Consider the following 15,452-nt stretch of genomic DNA (forward strand, 5'->3'; position numbering starts at 1 on the left):
AAAATTCAAGAGGGAGGTTGGTTTGAAAGATATGTGCTTCTTTTGTTACTGCCTGCTGCCAAAAGGTGAAAGCGGGCGATAATGTTTTGGCCATGTCTGTGTGAATGTGTGTGTGTGAGTTTGTGTGCCTTTCTGTTACCAAAATATCTCATGAACTGCTCTACAGATTTTAATGAAACTTGCAGACTGTAGTCATTGGATGTACATGTACAGCTGATTAACCTTTGGAGTCAACTCGATTCAAGATGGCTGCCATAACCAACTGACCTTAAAAACATAAAAATGACTGTAACTCAGTCATATTTTCAGATGTTAACCTAAAATATGATGTGGTAGTACCTGAGAGTCATTCATAACACATATTCAGAGTGCTAACAGATTGCACAAAAGCTTAGTTTAAAATTTTGCCATACTAGCAAAATATTACATGAACCAATGGACAAATTTTGGTGAAACTTCCAGGAAATAGTTATTGGATGTACATCTTCAGCTGATTAACTCTTAAATTCAAAATAGCTGCCACAGTCAACTCACCACAGAGAACACAAAAATGGCTACAATTTAGTCAATTTTACAGAAATTGTGCTAAAGCTTGGTGTGGTTGTAGCTGAGAGGGATTCACAACAAATACTCCAAGTGCTACTCATTGCACATTGTTGTCTAAAACTTTATCAATAACTGTTGGAGTCAACTCTGTGTGTCTGTTAGCGAAATATCTCATAAACCAATGTACAGATTTTAATGAAACCTTCAGAAAGTAATCACTATATGCACATCTGCAATTCATTACTTCTGAAGTCAATTCAAGCCAAGATGGCTGCCACTGCTAATCAACCTTAACTAACATAAAATCGGCTGTAACTCTGTTAAATTTACAGATAATGAGCTAAATCTTGTCTGGTAGTAGCTGAGTCATCCTCAACACATTCTTCAAGTGCTAACAGATGATGTGAGATCTTGCAATATTGCATGAGATCATGTGTAGCGTTATTTACAAGATTTGACCAAAATGGCTATAACTCCATCCTTTCTCATCATAAGATGATCTTAGTTTAACATTCTGACATAAAAAGCAATATGGATTCCTTCAAGGAATGCTAGGTCTTTCATTTTATTAGAGTTAAAGTGTAATGTTGGCTTTAGGTGATTTAAAAAAAAAATTACTTTATATTTTTATTATTGTTCAGTCCTCTCTGTGTGTTTGTTTGGAAGATCACTCTCTGTTCATTCTGTGTATTCGCTGTGGTGCTGCGGATTTAAATGCTCTTAGCTTCCTTGTCATCTCATGATTCTTTTATGTGTTGATTTCTCTCTGGTATCCACCCTTAGGTATCTCATAAAGCGACGGCAAGTGCTGAGATAGAGTGTGCCAGAAGACAGAGAGGCATAATGAGAAACGGGACAGAAAGAGAGAGTGACTGATTTAAATAGTTTTCTTAAGATCATAATTCTGGCTTTAAAATAATCTTTTTACCAAGAACGTTTGAGAAACAATGAGACAGCGTCTGAGTGCAGATTAGATAGAAGACTCATTTTAATGAGGCGAATAGGAATATTATGCTTGATATTATATTATCCAGAAGTAAGTTACATGGATGACATCTTTGCTCTTTTCAGGCCATATAAACATACATTAAGTCCCAGTTTGAGAAGTAAATGTGAGCCCTTATAGGAGTCTGTGATGTTATGGTATTTGGCTGACCCTTCTGCTTCACAGAGCACTAAAGTAATTGTTTTCTTCTCCTGTCATAACAGCTTTGACTAAGTGCACAGTCATCCTGATCTGCTGAGCATTACTGAAGAGCATTCTAACACGAGCTCCAAATATTTCCTGTTTACAGCCATGTGTCTCTACGTTGCTGATCAGCCATAACATTAAAACCACTGGCCAAAAAATGTATAGATAACCAGTTGTAGTGTCCTGTGGTGTCTGGCTGTGGATCCCTTTGGTCTTCTGGGTTTTTTTAAGTGGCTTGTTCCAGTGTGGCCCACAGATGCTTGATTGAGTTTGGATTTCTTTCTTGTTTTCATTAAAGCTGATCCTGATTTGCAGTGCGCTGTGACACATTGTCCTGCTGGTCGGAGGACATCGATGTCACAGTGTCTGGTTGCCATGAGGAGTTGTGCATGGTACTAATGTGGGTGGTGCGTACACGAGTTTGCCTGTTCTTTTTAGTTCTTAAATGCAGAGGCTCAAAGTTTCCTTGAAGAAAATTGTCTTGAAGAAAAAGTCAATGGTCAATACTGCACTCCACCTATCTGTTTGTTTACTTGTGTATTTTCTCGCCTAATTATTTTCTGCCTCAGAACAGAATTAGTAAGTAATGGGATTTCTGCTATAAATGTGGAAAGACTTCGTTCTTGTTTTCTTGTGTTTGTCGGCAATACTGGCTCTATTTGCACCCAAATAAAGATACACTTCATAAAACCCACCTTAATAATGTCTACATTTATGTTCTCAGACATAATGTTCAGACAGTATGTTCTCATGATTCATTTATGTTCAGCAGTAAGAGCTCTGCACACTTTATGACCCAGACTTAACCAATGGTTATCATTACCTCGAACTAAGAATGTAAACACATTTCTTTCTTGTTCGGACATTTTTATATACAGGAAAAGTATATATCTGTGGTATTCATGAGAGGTTGGTGGCAAACTAAACTATTCTTAGTTTAAAAAAAATATATATATATTTGAGCCTTTAAATTTTGTGTAGCTCTATACACTTGTACACGTTTTTGACATTTTACTTAAGTAATTAATTGCTGCAAGTTGATGTTCTGAAATGTCCAAATCATAGCACATAGTCAAGTCTACCACATAAATTTGAATTTTATATTTATAGATTACAAATGGTTGGTCTAAACAAGGAGAAATCAGCACTGCTAAAGACTAGTAGAGCTTTCATCACTCTAAATATTTTGGCACCATAAACACTGCGCCAGCTTTACTTATAAATACACACATTGGGTGCATCTTTTCACTGATCTGAATAAAAGTCACCATATTGTCTGTATTTTAAGTTTCTTCTCATCCTCAGCTGCTCATGACTTTTTTTTTTTTAATTTAACCGACCTTGTCTCATTTTAAACTTTAAAAATTTCAGTAAATAGGGAAATCCAAAGCGTGGTGAGCCATAACCAGGGATGTTATGATGTTGATTTCAGAGAATATTTACTGGAACTCTGTTATCCACCTCTGCCAGACACTTTATTACAGCCTCATTCACAGTTTTTACAAACTGAAAACATCAAAGACAATATTATTGGATTATTTTTCATTGTGTGTGAATGCAGGACAGCACAGGAATTGACTGCTTCACTTCTGATTTGTAATAACAGCAAATGAATATATTGTTTTGATTGGGTGGTGTGGTAATTAGCACTGTCACCTCACAACAAGAAGGTCACTGATTGAATCTCAGTGTGCAGTTTGCATGTTCTCCATCTGCCTGTGTGGGTTTTCTCCATTTACTCCAGTTTCCTCCCCTAGTCCAAAAATAAACATGTTAGGGTAATTGTTGGTTCTGAACGGACTGTAGAAATGTGTGTGTGGGGTTGTTTGCCTCTGTTGGCATGGACTTGGGACACGTCCAGGTGACTGCTCACATAGGCTGAACTATTTTTCTGGTTTCTAAGGCATCCAGAAGCCTTCACAGGACAAAAGATGTTCTGGTGGTGATAGTATTTTTCTGTGGGGAAAAATGCAGTTGTTGCATTTTTTTGTTGCAACGTGTAATTCTCAGAACATGCTAAAAACAGCTGCTAATGGTTGATGCTGCTTTGCAAAACGGATTTTGGGTTTGACAACAAATGGTGGTCCTGCACGTGCTCAACCCAGATACTTTTCTGCTTTGACCTTTAAATATTACTAAACGGAAGGCACAAGATAGCTTTTCAATCTGAACCCCCAACTTCTCAGTTTCACTTACTGTCGAAAGAAGCATAAATCAATAAGAAACACATAGCATCTCCACTAAAGGGACACTGATACAGATGTAATGCATCTGGCTAAAATTTACTGCACATCCAGCAGACTATCTTCGTTGCTTTAAGGCAAACATAACATACTGGATTTAAGTTGTTTTATTTAAACTTGTTTAAAGGGGGGAAAAAAAGAAATCTATCTTATATATAACTTGACATTCTACTGTGAACTGCAACGACCTAGATTCCTTCAAAAACCCTCTTAAGGGTTTTTATTTTCCCCTAGGGAATAATAAAGATTCTTGAACATGAACTAAGGTTAAGTTAAACATCTTTGTAAGGAACAAGATTTATATTTTCATACACATTATCGATTGTTGTCAGTAAAAACAGTCTGGTCGCAGGCCTGTTAGGAGGATACTGAAGAAGCAGGTCTGAAATTTTACTGAAAAAGTTTGATCTGACGCCAAAAATGTCCATTATTCTGGTTGAAGATGAACATGGTCATTAACTCTTTATGAAAGACTTGCTATTATCAGAAGCATTTAACAAGAATATCAGTGATAAATCTATTTCTGCATTCACTACACGTTTACATTGATTGGATACACTCTTCACGCTTTGCTACTGAGTGTTCACTGGGTTTTCATGGTTGGTTTGACTCAACTTGTCCCATGGAAGTTGGCCAGTTCTCTGTTTCTCATTATGTTCACTTCATGGTCGTTAGCGTGCAGCTTGAGAATAAGCCTCACACAGATAACAAAACTGATATATTGGCTTAATATTGGCTCAGAAAATCATAAGGCTACTTTTAGTTATTAAGAGATTCAAAGAACATGTTTGTTAGTCTGACAGGGTTCTTCTTGTTTTTTTTTTCCTTCTCTTTTTTTATCATGGTGCATTCAATTTGTACTTGAAAATTGTAATTTCCAAGCTGGAAAGAAATAAACTCAAACATCCTCCTGAAGTTGAAATTTCAGATTAGAATGTCAGAGGTTTTTTCCACCATTCCCAACTTCAAAATCCAACATGGCTGCCTTGTGCATAAGAATTAGTGATAGCTGTGGTGGTAGCTGCAGTAATTAACTATTTATTTGCACCTCTGTCAGTTTATATCCCATTAATTCAGTTGGACACACAGCACTGTGAAACCTCTACTGGTGAACATGTTGCTACAGTGTTTGAATGATTAAAATGCAAAGAAATACATTACCATTTGCTTGTATTGCTACAGTTAGCTTGGTCGCTAAACACAACAGTTAGCAAATCCTGTTGGTTTTATACTTGCAACTTGAACACAATTGAGTCGGGTCTGACGTAATTTCCAGTTTCGAGTTTCAACTTCCAAGGTAAATGGAATGCAGCACAGAGTATAAAAAATTAGAGCTGCTTTTCCTTAAATTAATGCTAGTATAGGTCAGTGAAATCTCTGTAGTTTCCATAGCCTACAATGTCTGGCTGTGCAAGACCAGTTGACCATTTTATGACCAGACATGACAGTGTTGTAAATTTTCTTATCTAACTCTTGGGATTATTGGAATGTATTCACCGTAATGTTATTCCTCTTTTTTAAGATTCACATTGTGCCGCAGGTTTGGTGCTAATTAGTTTAATTTAAGTGACAGTGGGATGTTGTCAAATGTTTATCTGACGCTGTGTAAAAGAACAGCTTCTTCCTGCTCCTTTACAGCGTTAAGTTTTACAGGGTGTTCTCATCACGTTAAGCTGTCATCATACAAATGCTTCACTATCCCCTTTGTGATAATGCGTGCAATTTGTAGTGCTTTAGACACGCAGCTACACATTATTCTCGGGGGACACTCATTTGCTGATGGATGAGAATATCTAAAGAAACCTTTTGAAAAGGTGTCTCTCACTTTTAGGTCTCTTTTTTTTTCTTGACTCTCATTAAGCCATGCCTGAGGCTTCAGATAAATCACCAGAGAATTCACTGGATGCCTTTGCTATTCAAGTGAAAGTTATTAGGTGGAACTACGCTGTGTCTTGTGAGGACACAAAGTTTAGAATATGTGGACTCAGATGTAAACTGAGGGTAGTGCGCAACTGAATAAACGGAGACAGAATGAGACCACAGGTTGACCATGATTTAGCAACACTTGTGTTAAATTTCAAACGTAACACACTAGCGTTTTGAAAAGTGCAGACTCTTCCCAAATGGGTTCACTGTGAACACAAAGCTCCTGTGGAGAGTTGACCGAGGTTAGAGCTGCTTGAGCCAGTGGCAGTGACTCACATCATGTCATGTTTCAGTTCATATTTTCCTTCCTTTCTTTCCACACCTATTTCATTTTCGATGCTGAGCTTCTGCTGAGACTCTTTGAAGATGATGGGTGTGACAAAGCAAGGTAGAAGTTGTTCTGACAGTGGAAATTTGTGGCCCATATTTAACTTTTTGCTCTAATGCCTGCTGGCATTAAAGGTGAAAGTTTAAAAATACTGATATCTCTCTCTTTGGATTTACCTCAAACACATTTTTAAGGCCAGAACAACTTCAGAGTAAAAGCGAACAACAAAGAGAACTTGGAAGAAATGGTTAGGGGTGACATCCATCCATCTGTCCGTCCGTCCGTCCGTCCATCCATCCATCCATCCATCCATCCATCCATCCATCCATCCATCCATCCATGAAATCTTTTAAAATTAAAGACCTAGCATTACTTGAAGGAATGCACAACAGTTTTAGATTAGGATCATCTTATGTTGAAAAATGAGAGTGAGAACCATTTTCTTCAAACCATAAAAAAAAAAACGATTATGTGTGATCTCATGCAATATTGCAAAATGTGACATTCAGAGTATGTGTTGTAAATGACTGTCAGCTACTACCACATCAAATTTTCATGAAATCCATCCACTGGCTTATGATATATTTTGTTAACAGACAGACAGACAGAGTTGACTACAAATAGTGAATGGTAAAATTTTAAACAAAATTATTGTGCAGTCTGTTAACACTGAGTATATATCTTGAGGATCAGTCTCAACCACTACCACACCAATTTTTAGATAAACATTTGTAATATCAACTTGGTTATTGACATTTTTGTATTTTTAAGGTCAGTTGGCTGTGGCAGCCATCTTGAATTGGGTTAGCTCTAAAAGTCGATCAGTTGTAGATGTACATTCAATGATTACTGTCTGGAATTTTAATTACAATTTGTAGAGTGGTTCATGAGATGTTCTGGTAACAGACAGGCATACACACGCACACACAGAGACATGGGCAAAAACATTATCACATTTTGCCTTTAGGTGACAATTATGTGTGTCTAATGCATCTTAGTGCAGAAGTTACTATTTACTATGATTATTTGAAAGTACTAATGGCAGCAGAAGCTAGCTGTGGCACTTCCTGTGGGAATATCTTAATTAATCTGCCATGATCATGCAATCTGAAACTGTTGGAGGTGTGAAGGTTTATAGTTTTAATGTCAATTATTTATAATACCAGCAGTTCACTTGGTCTTGGCCCTGTTTGAATTAGCCGTTAGCTTGTCAGTCTGGCCAGAATTAAACTCTGTTTCTCTTAACTGAGTTTGTTTAAAGAGCTGTCTATGACAGGTAAGAGATTAATTAGCTGTTTAAAAAAATGTTACCTTTAACTTTAATAATTTCTGTTTTTTCTTGTGCTTATGTGCATCATCCCAATCAACCACTAATTCCATCTTACCCATCATTAACAGAAGTCATCAGTTCTCTTTTTTTTTCTCACTTATCAGGCTTCTTAATTTGTAATTCGGTCAGCCTAAAATGAAGCATTAGTTATGATGTACAGCAAGCATTACTGCAGGTTGACAAACGCTAAATTAATAAATTAATTAAAGCTACCCTTCGAGACTGTTCCATAAGGGCTAATCAGTTTCAGTCAAAATAAAAAATGCTTGTTAATTCTACCCTTGAGTGTGGCAAGTTTCTAATTAAATAGTCTGATCGATGTGTTCCCGTCCAGCTTTAAAAGGGTGGAGAGTTTGTGATGACACGTTTTTTTTTTTTACTGCCATGAAGTCTTGTAAATTTCCCCTTTTTGTGTGAAAGTAAAAGTCTCCTTGAATAAAATAAGAAAGAGTTGACTAAATTCAAAGGTAATTTTTGTTAAATACAAATTCTTATTTTCTTAACTTTGTAACATAAGGAACATGTTTAAAGCAACTGACTTTAACAGGACCCTTAAGTTACATTTCAGACCTGATACCCAACTTATTCTCTTTCCCCGCTCTTTTCCAGATCCCCTCCATCAGACCCTGGACCAAAAGCTGGAGTCCAGAGCAGTCTCGGGGCAGGCGACAGGTTGGCCTCTCATGACACCCCTCAGCATGCCGCGCCTCAAGGAGAGCAGGGCCAGGGTCATGTTTCCAGGAAGAATCTGCAAGTGGACTTGGGTGGCAGCAGGACTGGAAGGTCTCCTTCTGTGTCCCCAGACCGAGGAAGCGTCCCCACCTCCCCTTACTCTGTGCCTCAAATCGCTCCGATGCCCAGCAGCAAACTGTGCCCCGTCTGCAAAACCACGGACCTGATGGGCACAGGGATGACAAGCAACACCTGCACACAGTGCCGCTCCATGGTGTGCAACCAGTGTGGCTTCAACCCCAACCCCCACCTCACAGAGGTAGGATGGTGTTCTTTTTTTTTCTCATGCTTGTGCAGGCAGTTTTTTCTTTACATAGATAGGTGCTTCGTCCTGAGTTACAAAGAAACTTAAGATGTGTTTCTGTATGTTCACTTACAAATATAAATAACTCTAGATCAATGTATAGCACACACAAATTCAAAAAGAATTCAACCAAGAAAAACTAAAGCCTTCCTAAGTGCTAAAGGTAGAGGTGAGTTTATTTAATGCTGATTAACTCTGCACAGCTTTCCAAATAAAACCTCAAACTGTCCATAGTCACTGATTTTGAGATGCTTTAAAAGCATATCGGTTCCTAATATTCTCAATATTTTTCATTTGTAGGTCAATATAAACAGGTATGAGTCACGTTTTCATTAGTTTGAGTGTAACATCCTCATATTTTGCTTGATGACGTTTTCCTTCTCTTCTACCTGTCTGTCCATAACATCCACAGACAACAAACCCCTATAAATACACAATGATTTAATACATTACTACAGTCTTAAAAGTAAAGCAGCTGTAGAGGCTAAACTTTGGTTTAATTTGTTCCGTGGAAAGGATTTCTTCTTGACATTTGTGTGGAATGTTGATGATGACACAACAATGAAAGGTTGTCTCCTTTTACACAGTTTGTTAGATGCTAGTATGCCACAGGTTGTCACAAAAACACACATAATCATAAGTACATCACAGAATGCCACACGCACACGCACACCCGCAGCCAAGCACAACTGTTGCACAACTTTACAATTACTCACAGACTCATGCACTATTATATACAGTATTTTGTTTTCGGGCTTTCCCCGGTATAATTTATGAGGTTTTTCAACCTCAAAGGACATTCCAACCTATTTTTTATGAGGATTGCCGACCTCAAAGGACATCGCAACCTATATTTTATGAGGATCTCCGACCTCATAGGACTTCTCAACCCAGTTTTCCTTTGCTTTGAAGAAAAACTCTTTACTCACCCCTCCGGTGATAGTTCACCTCGTCCGGAACTCGTCAACTCGCCGCTGGCAGGCGGGGGCCCAGACCTCCACCCTCCGGCCTGATGAATAACGTTGATTCTCAGGGCTTTCCCTTCAGGTTCTCCTCGGAACTCTGTGCGTTCGGGCTTCCTCGCGTCTGTCCCTTGCCTATCAGCGGATGGAGTCTATTGAGGCCGGGTTTCGGCACCAAAATGTCAGGGTTTTCATTTATTTAACCTGCTAATAAAAAATCACACCAGAGAGGCTCGTTGTCTTTTTGTGAAGGCCTTCGCAAAGAGGAGAGATTCCACAACAGCTCCTAATGGCGTGCTGTCCAGGAAGTTCTGCCCCTCCACTTGGGCTTTCTCTTTATTTAAAGGAAGAAGAAGTAAGAAGAAAAAGGGGTTGATCTTAGCAAGCCAAGGCCAGTTCTGATCATAGCAAAAACACATAACACATCACTGTTTGGGAGAGCCAGATGGTGTGGCGCCCGCTGGCCCGCCGTCTGACCTTGGTCTCTCACGTAGGCAGTGTTCCACATGAGCACAAAGGCTGATAATGTAAAAACCCTAACAACTATTGTTGCTGAGTTGCCTGTGACTGGTTCACAGGCTGTCATGCACCAGCTGAATGGGAGTCAAAATATGAGATCAGTGGCATGCTGGTTAAAAGCTGTGAACTTCTTGTTCTAGTTGTAATTTCACTCAACTGGCAAAGTTTTACATAAGAGCTTATGATCTTTGATGTTCAAAAACAACAAACTTTCTTCTTTTAAGTTGATGTTATGTCTCCAAGTACATGAATGATGTATATAATCTATAATCTATGCGCTGTACACTTTGTGCTCATCCTTTCACACTAATTATTGAGAGGAAAACTCAACACATTTTGCCATTGTGAACAATCACTTGTATCTGACTAAACATGCATTAAAATGAACAGGTATCTGAGAAAGCATTTTGCTTTAATCCAAAAATAAATCACTTTCCTAATTTGATTTAGGCCATGCCTCACTGTTGCTGCGAATCAAGTGTGGCTGTGTCATCTGTCACAAAGTTTCACGTCAACTTCAATGAGTCATGATGAAGAAATGCAGCGATGCAATGTTAGTTAAACTCGCCTATAGGCTATAGGAGCAACTTTAAGCTTATTACACACTAAAGCTATAAAGAGAAAATGTTCCGTTTTAGAACAAATGTAGTGTGGATTTAAATATACTGCCTGTGTCTAAGCCCGAGTATGTGCGCGCATGAGTGCACATCAGAACATGAGAGGAAAAAGGAGAAGCGTGGGAAATGGAAGGACAAGAAAGAAATGCGCAGACCAAAGAGGAGACAGACAGTAGAGAATAGAGGGTGGCGGTGAGTGAAGGAGAGCGTGGCAGTGAAGAGAACAGCGGAGGTGGCTACTTTTCAGCTCAGCCTTGGTGAGCTTGTTAGATGTTGACAGGAAGAAAGACAGGGAGGGAAAACGTGCAGCCTCTGGAGACCTGAAGATTTACCCCCTTAACCCAGTTAACATGGATCGAGCCTCTGCCTCACTGCAGGGTATCTAGAAAAGTCTTATCACTTATCAGTCAAATTGATTATGGGCATTTTGGTGCAGATCAAGGTGATGATAATACTGAGGGCGATGAGTGGAACTGTGATTACAGTGATAGTGATTGACTAAGAGAACAGATTACCACAAGAAGGAAGCTGTAGTGAAAAAGTCTTAAGGAGGCACAGATACTATTTTGAGTTATATGGTGTAAATATTTGTATAAATTGTAACAATCTGGTCTTTAAAAAAAACTGAAGGTCTTAGAAACAATTTTCTCTGAAAAAAACTAAAGTTTTCCATGTCTTTTAGGGACATCTGTGGCATTGTTGATTCCAGGATTACTCACTTGTTGACCAGTTTACAAGTTTAGTCAAGGATCCCATCTTGCTTTGTCAGCTGTGTGATTCTGTTTACAAATAATTCGAAGACATTGGATGAACTGTTCCAAATTATAAATGTGATGCAGAAAAATGAGTAGATTAAAATGAAAGGCTCAGCATTCTTTGAGGGAATGCATATTTCCCACTGCCTTTCATGCCAAGTTTTAACCTAAAATCATCTTGTGATGAGAAATGACAGAGTTTAGCCGTTTGATCAGACTATGCATTTCTGCAAGGAATATTAGGCTATTGATTACTACAATGACCTCCTTGCATGGTCCAAAACATCACTTTTAAAATTTCTGATTCTGAATTGATTGTAGGTGTGAGCATACCATAAGGTTGTAAAAAAAACATCAACACTCAAAGATTATTCATTTGTAAAAACTAGTATATGTAATTCTGCAACATTATTGATGCCAACCGCACTGTCTTCTCCTCCACCTGACTCAGTCACAGGAACACTCAGCAGTTTCTGTTCTTTTGTATTAATGTCGTAAATTTCACGTCCCTGTTCTCCGAGCGGCTTGACATTTGCGGGAAAACATGGTTCTGCTGACTCAGCCACAAAGTTTAACTATGAAAGACTTGTCCAGCACAACAACAGCATGACAAATAAACTACAGCGATGAGCTGCAGCGTACCTGCTGCAGCATTTTAAAGACAGAAATCATCTAATCCGACTGGAAAAGAGAATTCTGGACAAGAAAATTCAAAACACTCTTTACGTATTTGTACCTTTTATACTTTTTGAATTATTTAACTTTATTTACATAGAAATAACGTTCATCCCCCCCAAAATATTAAGTTCTCTCAAAAATATTTTCTGAAATCTATCTTAGTATACATGCTCTATTTTTTGTCTCCTAATGCACTTTTTAGCATTTAGCTACTGTTTTCCATATTTTAACTTTTTGTTACGGTTTTGCTCATTTTGGCTTTTAGCTACTGTTTTGCTGATTTTATCTTTGACAATTCAGGTAAAGATTTATTCTCCAGCAGATTTCAGCAAATCATTCCGCATTCAGCATTCACACTGCATTTTTGCAGAAAATGCAGTTTCTTAAAATCATCTAAAACAAATAAATTAATTAAAAAACAAAACAACTGCGCTTCAGTTCTGTAGTAGAAGCCTCTAGCTATCTAGTTAAGTTGAAGAACTCAGCTTTACTCACAAATCTTGACTTCACTCTGACATTTTTTCATTTATTAAAAGCAAAATAGATTTTTTGTAAAAAAATGTTTTGTAATTATTTCATTTCCAGTAATTCTGTCTTGATAAAAAGGTAAATTGGTTTGGGTAAATTCATATGTAGGTGGTGCACTTTAATTTTGTGTCACATTCCTTTATTTTTTCATTAGGAGAACTAGAGCTGCCAGTGGAAAATGTTAGTTTTAAGTGCCTGGTTTTTAAAAATTTATATGGCTACTAATTCATCAATTTTTCTCCTTCCAGCATCAAATATCGTATAGAGTTTCAAGGTTTGTTTAGGATTGGATTTGAGCTTGAAATTAATTATTGTTACAGCATGAATGTGCCTGGTTGTGTGTTTTGTGAGTCTTTGATGGCCCTGTGATGGACGTGTAACCTGTCATGACTGAAATATATCCATCACAAAGACTCAGCCCTGATTTAAACACACATTTAAACTGTCTCTTCAAAGATCATATCATACAAAGTTTTCCTGGACCATCCCAGCCTATGTAGGGCGATGTTGGGGATGAAGATTATTCTTGAAATACAAGTCAGAGTTGTTTTCAACAACCTGGTGATGGGAATTCAGTTTAGATGTAAACAGCAAGCAACAAATAGATGTCATATGCCACGGTCTGTTGCGACGCTGTCAGTCAACCTGAAACAGATGGGTTTATTTACAGATTTAGTCTGACAATTGAGACCTAGAAGCAATCATGCATGCAGATAGCATCGAAGTGTGAATGAGCACTTCTTACCATTAAAAAAAATATTTGAAAGACGGTGCTCAGTTAAAAAAAACACTGTGATTAGAGAGGAGAGAGAGAGCTAGACAGTCTGAGAGACTAGGCAGTCTGAAGTCAAACTTCAAACAACAGAACAAGAACACCGAGAGATAGTGAAAATACCAGCGACACTCCCTCAACACTGTTCTCCCACCATCATACAGGAGAACATCTGCTTTATAATTGGTCCCATTTCTATTTATATCCCTACCCTCCTTCTGTCTGCTGCGGTGGCCCGGTCCTGAGAAGCCACAGCTGAAAGAGAGAGCCGTGTTGGCAGCAGGAGGAGACAGAAATGCTGAAAAAACCATTATCATAAATTAACCAGCATAGCTAGAGCGTTCAAACGAGTGCAGTGCGGCTCTGCAATAATTCAGCTCTGGAGGAAAAAAACAAAGACAATACAGCAACAAAGAATGTAGATTTTTTTTTTATTTAGCAGTATCAGGTGCTGAAAGCAATGACATTGCCAAAACTGTGGAGATAAATCTAAAAAATAAAGACTTAGCATTCCCTGACAGAATGCCTTTCATGCCAGAGTTTTAGACTAAAATCATCTTATAGGGAGAAGGAATGGAGTTAAAGCCGTTTTAGTCAAATGTTAAAAGTGATCTGTTGTAATATTGTGAGATCTCTAGAGACGTGTTAGTGCTCAGAGTGTGTGTTGGGGATGACTCTCAGCTACCACATCACAGATATTGATCACGACAGATCAATATCTGTAAATTCTGACTAAGTTATAAACGTTTTTTGGGTTTTCAAGGGTGGATTAGCTGTAGCAGCTAAATATGATCAGTTGTAGATGTACATCAAATGGTTTCTCTCTGAGAGGTTTATTAAAATCCGTCCAGTGGTTCATTAAATATTATAAATGCAAATACACACGCAGACACGGCAAAAGCATTATTGCCCTTTTGTCTTTGGCAGTAGGGAGTAACTATGAGTTTTTTAGTGTCTAAATTTGATAAAGACCTTTCAGGAGCTTTTCCCTTTTTTTTAACCAACAACCCAAAAGCTGAGGCACGGTTTATACAAACACTCCTACACAGAGGCCCAGTGGATTTCCTCCTTTGTTCAAAATATATCAGTGGGCTTGGCGAACAAAACAAAAACTGTTACTGTCATTCTGACCTCTTTTTGAATTTTAAAATTAAGTAAGACAAAAACACTCCACATATTGGGAATTTGTAAAACACAAATAAGTTAATATTTATCCAAGGAGAACTGGGCAAAGAAAATGGATGGATGGATGGTAATTATGTAAATGTAAAAAAAATAATATTCATAATTATTCAACATAGATTAACCTGTCTAGAAAGACAAATTAACAAAATAAATAAAACATCCATCTTTTTGTTTATTCTCACCAAACATGAAAGTTCAAATCAGCAGCTAAAATACTTTAGGTTCTGCTCTTATTAACATGTAAAATGTTCACTTGCGGCTGAAACCTAAAGTGCCAGAGGGTCTGTTTTTTTTTCACTTACATTCTTTCATTTGTGTTTAGCTCCGAGGCAATAACATCTCTTCCACTCACTGAACAGAACAGAGGCAGAGAGTCATCTTCTGAAGGACGGGGGTGGGGGCAGCAACATCTCACTTGGATTTAAAGTTGCAGACACTGAAATAGCCTGAAACAGCTAAAACTGGACTATTAAAGGCTCGTTCAACACAATTCTCACATTCTGCAGACATGTCAGACTTACAGCAGAAGAGCCCGTTAAAAAGCACAATAACAGTTCTCTTACACAGGAGGACTCAGTGATGAATCTGCAAACTTATCTCCGCTGTTTTCCCCTTGCTCTTCAGAACATTTGAACATTTTTAGGTCAAAATTAAAGTATCTTCCTATTCTATTCTATTCTATTCTATTCTATTCTATTCTATTCTATTCTATTCTATTCTATTCTGTTTTTTGGGTAAAGTCAAGGCACTAGAGATCTATGTTTAGTTCTTTCTCATCAGAGTTACAGGACAGAGAAACTTTTGCTCCTCTAATAAAATAAAATAAAACAAGTTT

General features: G+C 37.9%; 1 protein-coding gene across 3 annotated transcripts in view; it reads left to right on the plus strand.

Annotated features, from left to right (window-relative positions):
• Window positions 1–15,452, plus strand: part of bsnb (bassoon (presynaptic cytomatrix protein) b) — a 73,401-nt gene that overhangs the window by 1,582 nt on the left and 56,367 nt on the right. For all 3 annotated transcript variants that reach the window (XM_017435455.3, XM_017435456.3, XM_017435457.3), the window contains exon 2: window positions 8,175–8,556. In XM_017435455.3, coding sequence (XP_017290944.1) covers window positions 8,175–8,556 — 382 coding nt within the window. The remainder of the gene's footprint in view (window positions 1–8,174; window positions 8,557–15,452) is intronic.

Source organism: Kryptolebias marmoratus, linkage group LG4, assembly GCF_001649575.2.
Source record: "Kryptolebias marmoratus isolate JLee-2015 linkage group LG4, ASM164957v2, whole genome shotgun sequence".
NCBI lineage: Eukaryota > Metazoa > Chordata > Actinopteri > Cyprinodontiformes > Rivulidae > Kryptolebias > Kryptolebias marmoratus.